A 16,540-nucleotide genomic window follows, 5' to 3' on the forward strand; every position below is an offset into this window, starting at 1 on the left:
TAGCAGGATTACCTCAAAGGCTAGTGTTGAGAGTGATGGATTGTGGGATCCAACTTCAAATTCCACCAGTTCCTCAGGTTTTTAATATGGATTGGAATTCGGGGAACTGGGGCAGAAAGGAAAGGTGTTTCTTGTTCCTTAAGGCAACATCGTATTTCCTGTCACTAATTCACATTCACCTAGGGTCTTCCCAATATTTTGGCCAGTGAGGGTACAAAATACTAGGTGGACAATGCAAAACTGGAAGACACTTATAGCTCTGGCTTTGTGGCTGTTTTAATTAGTGTGGGTTACAGGATGAGCACAGCCTATATGACAGTTTTCATGCGGGCAGAATCGAGCATGAGGACTTGTCCTCAGCTCTGCTACAGAACCCCATAGAGGAACAGGGGCCTGCTGCAGGAATCTGTTAGCCCCCCACAGGGATATCAGCACACTAGGGGGACACGGGCTTCATTTGAACAATGAATATTTATAGACTGATCTTACAGACAACTTCAATATTTTAATTTGACTGTGTTCCTTGAAGGACTCTAAATGTCTGCATCCATATGTGAGCCTCTAAGCACTGTCTGATAGCATTTACTGTAGTCATCTTGTGTCAAAAAAAAACTTAAAATGGAAAACGCACCACCCTGACAGAAAATGAACTCACTTTAAATTCTTAATGGGGGAAAATGGTCTGCGTATTGAACAATTTAGCTGCATCACAGGTATTAGGAGGTATTACAACAAGGTTGAGGTATACAGCCTCTAAAATATGATTTGTGTGAGAAATTCTCAGCTACACGAAACCAGACAACAGCCCCCTTTCTGTTATTTAGAAAATGTTTATTTAGACCACTTGGCTCTCACAAATGTATAACATGAATTAAGGAACTAAAGCTAGCATTAAACAAAATTACAAAATAAAGATCTAGACAAAATAAAAAATACCGAAATTTGAAGTCTGGCTTGTCTTTTTACCTGCAGAGAAAAGGAACATGGAAGACACTGATGTTAGTTTGTGCTATCCAATCCGCCCAATCTACAGTATCATCGGCTTAAACTTCATTAGATAAAAAAAACAGGTTTCAAGACCCACTGAAAAACTCACTAAGAAACTACCACTCACCTCCTCGCTGAACCAGCTTTCATAATGTAATGTTTTTATACATGATAGGTCAGCTGTGACAACATTAACCACTTCAAAGATCAGCACAGACAAACATCTACAATACTCAGAGGAGGAAAAACAAGATGGGATCATTTTATCAGAAGCCTTCTAAAGCCTGTCCTTTTTACTCAATACTCTGGTTATTGTTTTGGTCTAAAGCTAATCAACAATAATGCTTGTCATCACGTTTCAAAGGGATACGTGCTTCTCTTCAAAAGTTCCTAGCAGAAATCCTTGAAAGGCCATCACAGCAATCAGTAGCTTTACAAAAGAACAGTTGTTGCAGCTTTAGATAAATCACGTTTCCTCAAGCCGACATTTCTAAAAACCAAGGCAAAAGAATGACTGAGAGTCATCTCCACTTTTAACGTGAGTTTATTTTAGATCAGAATTCATCTATATTAATTACACAAATGAAAAACTATTTGGGTACAAGATCCTATTTGTATTTTACATTGCTAGACAGCCTGCCCAGCTGCAGGCAAAATCAGTGTGACACCCACAGGAGGTGTTAGGATTGTCCTGCTAATTTTATGTACTGTGGAGACAGGGCTGAAACAGAGATAATCAGAGCTGACTGCACAGTACAGTCATAATAGCTACCTGCAGAATCCAGGCGCCTGTGGGGCTCACACAAATTCCATCCAAACCCAATAGTCAGATGATCCACAGCATCCCTCACCAAAAGCAGCATGACTTTCCACTGGCATTCAGAATGCAAACCAGGAATCACACTGCAGGGCTCAAATGTCTTGTCTAACCAAATATTCCAACCTAGAGTGCTTTACAAAAGATTGGAATATTAAGGCTAGCAGATTCATATGGATTTCAGTGGGCAAATGCAGATTGTGTTCTGATAGGTCATAAGATCTTTTAGCATCTAGAATGCTGACAACTGAATCGCAATCCTCACTTTCTTTTTTGCATTACTTTAGGAGACAAAATAGCATTTTCTTTTCGTTGGAAATGTAGACTTTATGTGGAAAAGAACCTGTACTGACAGGCAAAAGAAATATTGACGGAATAGCCTTCAGCTTTCCTGTAATCCTAAATTGGAAAAAAAGGCTAGAAAATAGATGGATTGAATTGTACCTGAAAAGTTTTTTTTTTTCTTGAGCAGATGCATTACTGAGGAGAGCTTAAACATTTGTTTGTAATATGACAGTTCGTTTCTTTTTTTTCCTGAAATGTGATCTCCATAATTGACAACAGTCCATGAGAAATAAACACTCTGGAGGTTACAATGAAATAAAGTGCTTCTTAATTTCTTATTTATATTCAAACTCAAGGATTACAGTCTGGACTTAAAGCACTTAAAAACTGCAAGAAAAGCAACATAAGATCTTTGCTGGGCAACCATGCGCACAAAAATGTGACCTAAATTTTGCTTGGCTTCCTTAAACGTCTTAAAATTAAATGCGCCACACGAACTTTTAAAGAACTGGGTGTGAATGCACTGTACCCAGCTTTCAAATGGAATAATAAAAGAGCAACCTCCTTCAGTTGTTTATTTCTTGTCTTACATCAAACTCATCCGATTTTGACCTCTGTTTAATATAACAGAAATCATAACTGGAAAAGTACCATGCCTTGTCAGGTCATAGCTGGATTTGTATTTCGAGAGACGAAAAACAAGACCTCGGATCTGTCAGACAAAAGAATGAAGTCCTGCTCAGCCCTTTTCACATTTCAGATAGTTAAGATGATCAACCTTCCCCCAGTGACATGGAACACAACCAAGATCTGATTTTTTCCCCCAAGGAATCAGTCAGCGCACAAATGGAAGAGGGGCAGGAGAACCGGAGGCCTGACTTCTGTCGCCTCAGACAGCACCTGCCAACACGCCAGCCGAAAAAAAGGGCTCACTGCATCCTCTTTGTGTAAACTGTCATGCCGGGATAATCCAAATGCCATGCTGACATCAGGCTTCTACTGACAGACACATTATTGACTTCAAATGATGAATCTGCCTGTTCTTTTCCCTCCACGTCTGACAGCTTGCTAAATGGTTGTCCCTCACACTATAATATTCAGCACCTGGTCCCCGAGATAGTTTATTTTCTCCTGCTGTAGTAAGACGCAAAAGGGAGACAAAAAGAATTCCACCTTTAATGGATACCTTGAAATACAAAGTGTTAAACAAAATCATCTTTCCACATTTTCAAGCTTCTTAAACTTTTTGAAACGTGTAATAATAAACAGTATATTAAATTAAGGCAAGAATTAGCAGAAAGGCAGTACTATCATGCTAAAGTGTTTAATTGGAGTCAATGGAGTGTGAATGGAGTCAGAACTGCCCTGAAAAATTGTAACTATCAATGTATTTCACAATGACAGAACCAGGCACCCACTCGCTTCTCAGCAGAAATGGGAAACTGGAGTTTATGATCATGCAAACAGATAAGACACTATATCTGGTAGCAAATGTTTTGACAGGTGTCAAGACTTGTATTGAATTTAAGCTACACAAAGGGCACAGGCTCCCTTTGGAAACTACCTTCCTGTCCCACCATTTTGAAAAACATCAACAGTCATATATCAAAGAACAGTGAAACTTGAGAGCATGACCTTTTCTTAATTTGAGGCATCCTTCTTTTTCCCTCAGATATACAGAACAGCGCTGAAGTTTGGCTTATTCAATCCAGAATTGTTATTTCACCATTTAAGATGGTGGAATAAATTCCATTCTGCTTCCAAAAAATGTTTTGTTATATAAGAAATCAGTGTCTGGAGTTAATTCCACATCTTATATCTTGGGTAAATCGATACAAAATTAAAAAACACAGCTTTTGCATGCTAACTGCATGCACCCCACAAAAACCAAGAGGAAAACAGCATATTTTATAAAGCATTGGTTGTCTTTTACAAGCACAAAAGACCTGCAATGAAACTCACGGTCCCATATTTCATGCCAAGGACAAGGCAATATCCTTTTGGAGACACACACTTGATTAAATTCCCAAGATTCCGACTTTCATGAACCAAGCAAACAGTATAAGGAACAAGTAGAGGTTAATTCCATGCTGAAAAGAGAAGAAAGGAAACAACGTTTCGGCTGTGGAGCCTTCTTCGGGTGTGAACTGGTATAATGAACACATACCCTATCCTTTCATTGTACTTTGGGAGAAGCAAAAATCTCTTTCCCTGATCCTCCACAATATGAAGAAATGAATTAAAGATTTAATTTCGCTACGGGAAAAAAAATGCTCAACATTTAAAACCTGTCTGGATGGCACTGGGCACTAATTGCTGTTAACATCCCTCTGCTCTGCAGCACATTGATGCTCAGACACTCAGACAGCCAGCGTGTGGCTGCGAACTGGCTGAACACAGGAAGCTTGTTCACTTCATTTAGCTAATTACATACAGTCTGTTGAGAAGACACTCAGGGGGTTTCCCTGGTTGTAGGTCCACCAGTTGCTTAAATAAGCTAATGAAAAGAGCCAGAAGCCTTCTCTTTTTTCTTTTGTTTGAGACAAACACACAATCATGCACCCATCTGAACATCTAGCTACACTATTGATGAAATAAACCACAGTCTCTCATTTATAGATGACTTTTCAAGAACTTTCACTGAAAAATAAATCTGAGATTCCATATGGAATAACAGACTTATGAATGGAGTTAATTCATATAGATTTCATTAATCCCCAAACAAATCTGTTTCTGTTCTCAACACAAGTGAAAGAAAACCATTAAAGTAGATTTGTTTTTGCATAGTGATACTGGGGATACTCCAAACCCAAAAAGAAAAATTTGCTTTTGAAACAAGTTTCAAAGAGCTCCAAAACATTTTCTCCACCTTCAAAAAAAAAAAAAAACACCCTGACAAATTATGCAGATGCCTTGCAGAATTCCAAAGGAAGTATTCACATTGTCATGCAACAGAAAGAAACATGGTGTGTGTGAAATATGCCTGGCTTTTTCATTCGTTAAAATAAATTCAATGAGAAGAAGAAGGCTGTGACAAAAGAAGCATGTCTAAGTACCCTCAAAGTGCCAGAGAGTAATCCTCTTAAATGAGAAGACGTGATTAAATACCACCTGGAGCCCCAAGCAATCTACAACTATGAAACCACAGAAAAAATTATACAGTCTCAGTTTCTCCCTGAGGACAAAAATCAAAAGTGGCTGGAAAACAAAGATCTTATGCCATCGAAGCTACAAAAAAAGATACAATCTTGTGGGTATTCCATCTAAGCTATTATTTAACATAATGAGCCATTTAACAATAATTCCTTAAACTTATATAGAGCTTTTCTGGACACTCCACTCAAAGCTGGATGATGCGACGGCAGCCAGAGTGCGCCAGTACACTCACCACACATCAGTCCTCAGTGGAGAGAGAACAGAGTTCTCCGTTCAGAGTCGGGGATTATTAGGAAGCCATGACTGGTAAAGGCCAATGGGAATTTTTGGTCAAACGCCAGGGGAACACCCCTACTCTTTTCAAGAAACGCCTTGGCATTTCTAATGACCACAGAGAGCCAGGATCTCGGTTTTACAGTCATCCAAACGATAACACCTTTTAACAGTATAGTGTCCCCGACATTAGGACCCACACAGACAGCAGGGTGAGCGCCCCCTACTGGCCGCACTAACACCTCTGCCAGCAGCAACCCAGGAGGTCTCCCATCCAGGTACAGACCAGGCTCACACCTGCTGAGCTTCGGTGGGCTGCCAGTTGTGAGTTGCATTTACTGTATTTTGTTTGTCCAGTGTTTTCAGGGTGTTACTCATTTTTAATTCCAGCAGCTACTGTAACTGAAATTAAGCTTGTGAGCACTCAGGACAGAGGAGACAGTGCTTTTTACAGAGCGGAAGACTGTAGGAATCGAAATAGCAAATGCCTAATCATGTTGTTGAAGCTGGTTCCATCGAAGCCTTCAACAAACAGTTCACAGGGATCCTGGGATCATTAAACTAGAAGCAACCAACCAGCAAGAGGGCTTTTATTTATAAGCTTTCTGGAGTTCTTACTTATAATGAGAAAACACCTTTAAATACTTATACTATCACTTAGTGAAATACAGAAATACATAATCTCAGCTACTGTGCATTTGAAAATAAGAGCCATCATCTATTTGGAAGTTTACAGCACATTTGTTCTCTCAGGTCTCGGTTTCTGTTAGTGTCATGATTTTATGACGACATTTTTTCCCTGTAGGTCATGCTCACTTTTGTATTAGTCTCACCTTTCTTAGAAACCTTTAGCTTTATATTGAAGATGTGAATGGAAATGGCAAGATGGAAACGCTTACTTTACACGAGTTCTAAATCCACCAAGTGCGTGGAGGGGTTTCTTTATTTTTTAACAATTCCATGTTTCCTGTTTCTGCGTAAGCTTTTAATGCGCAATTGTACCAGAAGCTATTCCCTTTCAGCTCTGCTGTAATTTTGCAGTCGAACTGCAGTTGCATCAGGACATGCTCCATAGCAACTTTGTTTGAGGACACTGCCTCTGCAGTAACATTTTTCTGCTGTAAATGAATGGAAAAGCTATTCCATTCCAAAAGAGGTATCTCCATCATTTGTCATGCTGTCACTCTCTGTAGGCTTCCAAGTGACTGCGGCTGTGATCAAAAAAATATATATATTGGATCTCCAATGTGTGATTTACCGTTTAATAAACGCCTTGAAAAGCCCAGTTAGGACAGCAATAACTAAGAAATTGATCATTAAGTTACAGGTATTTAAACAGAAACAAACATTCTATTTGTCTGAAACCTATGGTATAAATAACATCTCATTTTGACAAGAGTAATTCCGGGACAGGTATTCAAACTAGATACCCTTTTGCAGTTTTTAATAATGAAGTACATTAATGCTCCAACGATGGCACAACCTCTGTGCCATTTTCTGTTAAAATGGCTGTCATTTTTTCAAAACGGATAAGTGACCCCCGGTGACTGATAATATAACTGATTATATTATGGCTGTAGCATAATGCAAATGACCTTTGCATATATATAAAAAAAGACTTTAAAAAACAAAAAATTGTGTTTAAGTGACATTTACTCTGTGCATCACCAAACCAACATCAAATTTATCTTGCCTTGGCCTTAATTGGCTTTCTGCTTTGCTTTATATTGTTAACTGTCAATTAGACTCCAAGAAGCAAACATTCCTTCTGAAATGTCAGAAACACAAATTCTCAGCTGATGAACTGCGCTTGAAGAAAAAGTCTATAGCAACACTGCCCTGATGGCAACATGGGATTTGTTCGCACTGCTGGTATAAATTATTTGAACAAGTTGTGCAAGTTTAGTTTTGTGTCACTAAAGTTCACGGGGGAAAATACCATAATTGTGAAAGCGTTTTTTTACGGATAAAACGCTCAGTATCGTAAATTCAGCAGACACTAGCAACCTGCCTTGTGGATTGGGTTCAGTTTTCTCCAGCTACATTTGCTGCCTTTTTATGTAAGGGAGTACCGGAGCTATAGAGAGGACAGGCTTTCCCTAACCCTAACATACGTTTGAGCACAGAAAAAAGTTAAAGCCAACATTACAATCTTCAATTCAAAACATTTGTTTAATTAAATTTAATTTCATTAAAGTTTCAGGTTTTTTTTTAAAAAAAGAAAAGAAATCTGGCAGAGAAGTTTTTCTCATTTTTTGATATTGTGCACAATGTTTTTGAAACAAATATTATAGTTCAGGTGGGTAGCTGCGTCAGCATGCGTAGGCTGCAAAGGAACAAGTAATAGGTTTATTCCATGCTGAAAAAAAGAAGAAAGAGAACACAACGTTTCGGCCGTGGAGCCTTCTTCAAATATATTATAGTCGAGTGAAACTAGTAAGTCTGTTTTAATTTCTTGCCAGCTGGACCTGATGAGTAGGATGGTCTTTCTGTGCTATTCAATGACCCTGGCTTTTTTTTGTTTTGTTTCCTTCTCTGTCGAATACTGAACTCTGAACATACAAAATGACAAGTGTTCAAAGAGCAATCACGGGTATTTCTTTTTAAAAATTGGCAAGACTACACTAGCAGAAGAGATAAGGAGTATGAATAAGCAGAATTCGTGAAGTATGGATTGTAATCAAGAAATGGCTGTAATTAAACTATGGGTCTTGCCTGCCCCATGAGATAACACTTTCAATAGTGCCATCCACTGAAACACTGAACTGAACAATATTGGAATGAGGAGCTAATTACTGATTAAGACAAAGACCTTCTGTCACCTGGGTAATGAGTATACATGACATGAGTAAATGACATGAGACAGGAGAAATTACAAGTTAACAGAGATTGATTGAAATGATCTTCAGCTCATCTCCACATCCCATTCTAGAACCAATTAACTTCAGCAATAGGTTGTGCTCAAACAATGTTTAAAAAATTCTTGAAAAGAACAAATTCTAAATCAATTGCATTTTGAGACAGTGGATTAACAGAAGAATTCACCAGCCATCAGTCACACACATCAGATATTATGGAGTCTTGCCCATAAAACTTAAGATGATGCTTTCAGAGAACCACTGCCACAACCGGTCACTCAATTTTTGCCAGAATGTCCGAGTTTTATCTTGTTATTTGGCAATATGAAAGTCATAATTTTCTGGTTTTCAGTTGTCTCTCTCCATCGGATAAGCCTTCCTCACCATCCACAGCTCTCACTCCCAGGACACCACGATGTCTTTAATCAACACTGTGACAAAAACCTTTACAGACTCTTTGAAGAAAAAAAAAAACTTTACCCCCTCCCTGCAAACTCTACTCCACCATCCCCAGACTCTGTTTGCGAGATTCTGTTCAAGGTGAGCAAATAAAGAGACAGCTTTAAAGTTAGCAATTAGCCATGATATGCCTTCCTCACTAAAACGCCAAAAAGCATTCAAAGGGGCCGTTCATTACATACATTCCTTTTTAATTAGGCAGCAAAATAGGAGATGTGTTTCAATGTCAAAGAGGCTGGGGTCTTATACGTAATTTCAGGTTTGGAGAAGTCACTTTTTTGGCACTTGTCCATTAATGAATGTGACAGCATTCTCGAGCAAAGAGGTTCGACAAAGGCAGGGTCTCTCCTGCAGGTAGAGATGAGGAGGGGGGCAGTACTCACTACATAGCCGAATCATTCAGCTCGTACTCGTAGCCACGAGCAGCCGCGACGCGCACGCCCTGGTCGGCCCACAGGCAGCGCAGGGCGTGACTCACGAAGGGGAACAGCACCTGGTCCTCGTCGAAGCAGCGCCCACAGGACAGCACCGAGTGAGCGTGGACCTGAGGACAAGCCATCGAGGGCTTATTAGGGCAAGAAGCAAGCAGCTGAAATCACAAAAGCACCACCAAAGAGAACAAAATGTGCGCACACCTGCAAGCAGAAAAGAACAGCATCCAGAAAGGGCTCGCTAGGACTTACCTGTGCTGGAAAGCACCACAGAAGAGAGGAATCTCTTCTTTTCAGTTACATTTTGTTTAAATACAAGCTGCGTGCATTGTTAACCTAGACAATCTGTATTTTAAAAGGTTTCCCTTTGTTTTAACAGCAACGTCATCTCATAGTAAACACCTTAACAGGAAAAGAGAGCGTGTCAAAGAGATTTAAGAGAAAATGAGCTCTGCCATCTCCTGCTCATTTTGCAAGAGCAGTACCATACACAATCGTTGACTGAGAACAATTAACATGACCCACATATAGCCAGAGCACATGCAGATGAATGACACACATACACAAAATGCACTGAACATGCACTCACTCGACTTACTGCAGGGATGGGACAAGCAGAGCAGACATTCATTCATAAGGTGTGCCCAGAGAGGGGATCAACAGACTCCTCAATAGTGCAGCAAAAACAGGAAGTGGAGGTTTCTCAATTAGGTGCGGCCAGTGGCAGCATTGTAGAGGAGTGGAGTGGCTGGGGCTCTGGACTCATAACTGGAAAGCTGCAGGTTCAAATCCTAGCAGGGCCCAGTTTTTGTTTCAAGCAAGGCACTTCAGCTAAATGGGCACAAATGAACAAACCACGGCTACAATCCCACCCGCCAGTAATGTGGTGATTTCAGTCGTATAATGTAAGTGTGTGGCCGCCTTGTGTAAGACAAAAGCCAGTACTGTGTATTAAACCCTTTCGTGTTTTGCCGGGGCCGTGTGGGTCAAACTAACTTACTAAAACCAAGCTTTCATACACCAGGCAAATAATGGTAAAGAGCACCTGGATTCAGATCCTGCAAGTTTGCACCAAATAACAGCGTGCCACATTTTTTTTCTTTCAGCTCTTTATTAATTTCAAACTGGGCAGTCTTTAAACATTTTACAATGAACATTATCATAGCCAAAGTCCCAAACATATTAGCAGATATTAGAAACATAATTACAGGCACGCTTAATAGCACTTAACATTAGTCGAGCAACTAAGTCTGAATGAAAATCTCTTTTTCAAGTTCATATCTAACTCACAGCTATTAGCTTTTGCACATAATTGAGGAGATGAATGCTTAAACATGTTTAATTACATTGCACAGTATCATCTTTAAAACAGCTGCTAATTAAAGCATCTGTTGTCCTAATGAAAAGATAATGAGCAGACAAGCTGTAATTTAACTAAGTGCCTAAATAATACAAAAAATAATAATGACATCTCTTTTTGCTATTGTTATTGTTAGTTAACCTCAACCCCCTATTTCTCCTTTATTCAAAGAGAATGGCACATAACTATTTTAAGGAATGATGCCTGAGTGAGTTTCTTGAAACTGTTAAACGCTGGGCAAACATTTTTCTGGCACACAAAACGTATTCAGCCTTAGAGGGAGAGTGAATCGCTCACATTTGCAAACACACAACAACAAAAACAGAATCAGTGGAAAGCAGGAACACAAGACACAAGATGCCTTCTACACTACTGCCTTAGTGCCTTACAGCTGTGTCCACTGAAAAGAATCCATGGACAAGCAGAGCGACTGGAAGTTAAGACAAATAGCTCTTGGGGGGGGGAGCATTACGCCGAGCTGTGCCGTACAGCAGTGCATCTTGACAGAAGATTTATGAGGCAAATAGTTGTGCATTGTAGCAAACCACCTGCGCAGCTTAACAAAGACTAAAAAGAGACCCGATCGTGACCGAGAATGTACCATCCATCACTTCCCTCCCTCGTCTGTCCAGGTGGCACTTACTGCCGTGACTTACTTTTTTAAATCAATATGAACATCAAATCAGAAGACTTTAAATAAAATTCAAATCCAAACATGCTCAGCTTGATCCGAGAACAGCAGCACCACCCTGCAACCAGAGCAGAAAGGGCAGAGTTGCCACAGAGGGCTCCTCGGTGATGCAAGCCTGGTATGCCAACTTCGCCTTTTTGCCCATAACCTCACAGTCCCCCTCGCCAAGACTTCCCACATTCCGGCTCAAACAGATTCAGTGTGGCAAGGCATGCTGTGTGCTGCCGCTAACAGAGCACATTTCAATCTGCGCGGCAAGATTTTCATGGAACAGCAGCAAAACGCACGGTCGAAAACACTACAGTGACATTAAGACTCGAGATCTAAGGATAAGTATTAGGTGAAACACTATCACCTAGACAAGTCAATACACAATCCAAATCCCAAACACTGCCCTTAATCTCTCATTTTGAGTTTTTGCCTTGGGAGAGAAAATCAAGCCATTATTGGATAAGTAAGATCTATGTTGCCTTTAAGAACAAACCTTTAACTTAGTAAGGAGCTGCGCAGATACAAGTTACAGTACTGGAATGTAAACATCCTATATGAGTCTCTGAAGCAGCAGCCAAGTACACAGTTTACAGACCACAGAAACCTGCTAAATGTCTTGACTCAAACATCACAGTACCCCTGATGAGAAAGAAATGGCAGTGCACAGCTGCCACCTAGTGTTGTTCTACTTTCTTAAAATAACACATAATAACATAGTGGTGCTTCTAGCTTTACCAAAGCAGCCACAAGCACAGATTTTTGTCCTCAGTAGACCTCGTTTAAGAACTGGAAACACCTCTGTAAAATAGAAATACCTGCATTCTTCATAGCACTGAGGGTGTGTTCAGTATTTGAGGAGCCTATTGGTGTTGGCATGAGTATGCAATTAAGGAGACAATTTAGATATGCATTCCTTTTAACAGAAGTCTAATGCAGTCTTCGCTAATATCTTTGACAATGTAAGCTTTGTGCACAGATAAACTGTTTTCACAAGAGTCATTGCAATAACCTCAAAGATAAACCCACAATCATTACTCACCGGGATGAGTATGTACTGTAGCTGATCAGTACGTAGGTCTTTTCACTTTAACCCATTTTTCATCTTTATTTTTTTAAGAACAAAACCTTCTCTTTCTCATCATTACAAATTCCGATTTTCTTCTAATTTCAAAAATATCATTGGCAAATGATGCTTCATCTTGATTAAGATCCATGGTCTGTGCAGCTATTGGAAGTCAAAGTTTCATCTTTGATGACTTCTTACCTTGTTCTTACTGCTCGCCAAATTGATCCTTAAGACACCCATTCCGTGCAGAACAAACTTCATGGATGTTAGCAGGTTATCCAGCACAGCAGGCTAAAGAGAAACAATTAGACAAGATAATGCCAACACTTCTTCACTCCTTAAAACACTCTATAATTCTTAAAAGGATTAGTTGGAAAGAACAAACAAATTACAATACACATCCACACTCTAATGTAGGTTTAAACCAAAGCACTAATGAGTGATTCAATTGTAAGCACGTGAAAATGTAGCATTTGCATCCTTAAAAGTTTCTAATAGTGAGATAATTAGTAATTGGACTTGACTGGGTAGATCCAAAAATATCTACAGTATGAATGTGTTATATACAGCTGAATGACTAAAATTCAGGAGAAAGACAGCCCTAACTCCATACCAAATGACCAGCTCACTATGTTATCAATGCAAGACTTTAGACTTTCCTTTCCCAGCGTTATATACTCAAATACCCTGCCGCCCATCTCACTACCACTGACAAGGCGGCATTTTATAAGGGGTTCCAGGCTTTTGTCAGTCAAGCTCAATGGGTTAATGTGTGCATACTGTATATACCTGACAATATACGGATTATTTACTAAGCTATCACCCTTACCCAGGTTGGCTTACAGTATAGATCATTTACATTACTTTTAGTATGAGGAACAATCATGCCATTATAATAAGGTGAAGAATAATGAAATAGCTCATGGCTGAATAAAGCTAGCACAAACTGAAAGAGCAAAGCAAATGCCAAAGAAACAAAATAAAAATATCACAAACTAAAACCCATGTACAGGAAGTGTGTATACAGAGCAGTAATGTAATCAGTATGTTGGTTTATATTCCACAATGAATACATGTAATTTGCAAGTTAGATAATTACAGGGAGAATTTAACCATTAGTGCAATACAGTGTAGAGGGTGAATCACAGTACTGTGTTTACTTGCAGCATTTTAGTTCAGAAAAAAATAAAATCCCTGTAGTCCAGTCATGCGTTTCAGACTACAGCACAATCACAGTTATAAAACAGACAAAATGTCCGCAAAAAAAATGGAAACGAGGTTGATTTGCATCACCACTACTAAAAACAAGTGCATTTATTTGAAAATATCAAACTATTACCTGGAACTTATATACTCCATTAGTATCAGTTTGTATTCTATATCCACACTTTTCCTATTTATCATCAAAGAGTGGGGATATTGCTGCAATCCCAGAACTATCGGTTCCTCCTTCCTGCCTTTGACATGAGGACTCCTGCTGGCGAAAACACTTCAGAACCACATCACAGTGCAAGCATAACACACGCAGCAAATTTCAGGGTGTGAAACCCACCATGAGTATACGCTGTAGCGCGATTCACCTTTATTGAAAGATGTGGTTTGAGAGCAGATGGATTAAAGGTGCTCTCTGGACAGATGAAGTGCGGAAAACAGAGAAGGGGGACAGCTGAAATCCTGGTGGAGGAGAGGAGGAGAAAGGGGGAGTTCAGGCAAAGATAAAGGAAAGAGAGCAGGAGTGAGCAGTTTTGACAGCAGAAGACAGGAATGGGCTTTTGAACTGAAAGTGTGCAGCAGTAAGGAGCCAAAGGACGGACTGAAGTAAGGGAGTTGCATGTGAAAAGACGAGGCAAGCCGCACTACTCTAGATGAGCTGCTGGAGCGGGCATATAGCACTGGCAAAGAGGAGCTGGGACACTCTGTGTGTGAGAACCAGAGCCTGGAGCTGTGCAGAACAGCTGCAGTGGAAGGGAAGGACTCGGCAAATGTTGCTCATGGAGAACAAGAAATGTGTGGAAAACAGAGGAGGAGGGGTGAAGAGAACCACCACGATTCATGGTAGAGGGTGAGGTAGCAGTCAAGAGGAAAAGGTGATGGAGAGGCCTACAGAGGAAAGAAAGCTCAGGACTTGACAGGGTGAGTTTCAGAAGACGGGACTGCACCCAGAAGAAGATGGCTTGGGGACTAGCAGTGCCACATCAGTGAGCCAGGAGAACAGAGTGACCCGCAGTCTTGAAGATGGAAGCGAGATCCAGAAAGATGAAGACAAAGGAAACGGAGGCAGCTCATGCTGAGTGAAGGGGATCGGCAGCAGAGAGAAGAGCAGCTCCTGTTGATTGTGTGGAGCAGAATCCAGACTGGAGAGGGCTAGCCTCCCCCTCCAGCAGCTCATCCCAAGATCAGTGGCTTGCCTCGTCCTTTCACCCTTCACAACTCCATTACTGCGATCCTGAAGTAGATGAAAGTGCTTTAAAATATATTTTTAATATACAACCAGAGAAGCGGCACACATTACTAGATGGGCTGTAATAAAGTTTTGTTGTTTGCTCTCTCCAATATTGAAGTCACAATTCAAGTGGGGTCAGTGTATATACTGTGGCCAGCTGAATTGTGCTTTACATGCAATGTGTGTTAAGAGAGGTGTAAGTGTTTTCTGTGAAGCTCAGAATTAATCATTTAAAATTTCACATTGTACACTCCTTTAAATGAAGCACAGTCGGGTTCCCTCTTATTTTTTTCAAAAGGCCTAGACATTTTCTTGTCAGTTTGTTGTTTGGATTATTTTAAGCGATCTTGTAAAAGCCATCTTTTAATGTTAAGTAATCTTTTAAAAGCAGGCACAAGTTTGCATGCTGTAGCACTAAACGTTCTAAACCCACAGGAATTAAAGGCAATAATATATAACAGAATATTGTATATTATTTCTTTATTACATTTCTAATTTCTTTGTCGCAAGCTGTTCAAGTTTTGAACAAATCGTACTAAACCTGTTAGGCTGGAATCAGTTGCTTCAGGTGCTTCATCGTTTCTGTTTCATTTGGTTATTTTCATATTCACAGAATTGTGTTTGATCTCTGTTCAGTGCAATCAAGAAAGTTTCAGCATATTGGGTTTCCAAGGCAGTGGGGTCTAAACCAGGTTCTTGGTTTTGTTTGTAAAGGACACAGGTGAACTGCAGACAGGCCACACCACGCCTGCTGCCACCTGCCCCTGCTGTCAGGACTCCGCCTTCTAACCTAATCCTGTGGTCAGCTGCTTTGTGGAGCAAGGCTGCATTGCAAATCCAAACTCCACACAGCTTCCATTGTTCACAGCTCTGTCCAGCTTTGCAATTCAGTGTCAGCACAGGTTGCCGGTTCTTTTACTCAACTCAACAAATTCTGCTTCGCAATTCAAGGCCTATTCGTGTTTTAGAATCCCATGCACAAGTCTGCTTCAGCTGATCCACATCAGGTCACGCTCAGCCCTCAAAGACACAAGAAGCCAAAGCGGTCCAAAATCTATTCTTGTGGCCCAATATAATGGCTTTTTTTTTTGCATTTAGTGTCAAATGTTTCATTTTCCAGAACGGAAGAGTTATTTTTCCCCTTAAGATTTTACTACAAAGCCATTTCATACTTACACAGTCTTTGCAAATGTTTTCTAATTGAAGATGCTGAAGCTAAATCATGCAATGTTTCATTAACCCTGAAAAAAGTGTGTAAGGACTAGGCTTAACAAGCCCAAAACAAAGAAGTCACTCGTGGCCCTCGGGTCATATGTAACTTTATAACTGCAGCATTTCAATCAAGAAAGACGAATGCCAGGAATACCTGGAAGCCATTAAATTTGGACCATATGCTGCATGTGCTGTAAGATAACATAGCCAAGCTAATTTTGTTGTCTTTCCTTTGTTTCCTCCACAAAGGCTCAGATTACATATGTTTGCATTAACAACAGGGTGCAGGAATTCGGAATGCTTTGCATTTTCTAAACTTTGCAGTTCTGAACTTTAAAATGTATGAGTGAAATTCACTGTGCCTATTAGAAAGGTTCAAGTTTCTGAGCATGCATAGACTTAAAAAAAAAAAAGACATTTTCAAGGAGTTTGAGTCCGGTTTCTCATTTCACATGGGAACAATAGCCTTTCCTGTGCTTGTGGGGAGATCAGTGCCTGAAAGGGCTGATGC

The 16,540-nt window shown here is 40.1% G+C and overlaps 1 protein-coding gene across 1 annotated transcript in view; it reads right to left on the reverse strand.

Moving 5' to 3' along the window:
- Positions 1-16,540, reverse strand: part of gnav1 (guanine nucleotide binding protein (G protein) alpha v1) — a 45,083-nt gene that overhangs the window by 17,905 nt on the left and 10,638 nt on the right. Inside the window, exons 3-4 of the mRNA XM_088928286.1 lie at positions 12,573-12,665; positions 9,219-9,379 (exon numbers count right to left, since the gene is read on the reverse strand). Of these exons, the coding sequence (XP_088784412.1) occupies positions 9,219-9,379; positions 12,573-12,665 (254 nt within the window). The remainder of the gene's footprint in view (positions 1-9,218; positions 9,380-12,572; positions 12,666-16,540) is intronic.

The sequence above is a fragment of the Atractosteus spatula genome, chromosome 11 (assembly GCF_055471065.1).
Source record: "Atractosteus spatula isolate fAtrSpa1 chromosome 11, fAtrSpa1.hap1, whole genome shotgun sequence".
NCBI classification, from domain to species: Eukaryota; Metazoa; Chordata; class Actinopteri; order Semionotiformes; family Lepisosteidae; genus Atractosteus; species Atractosteus spatula.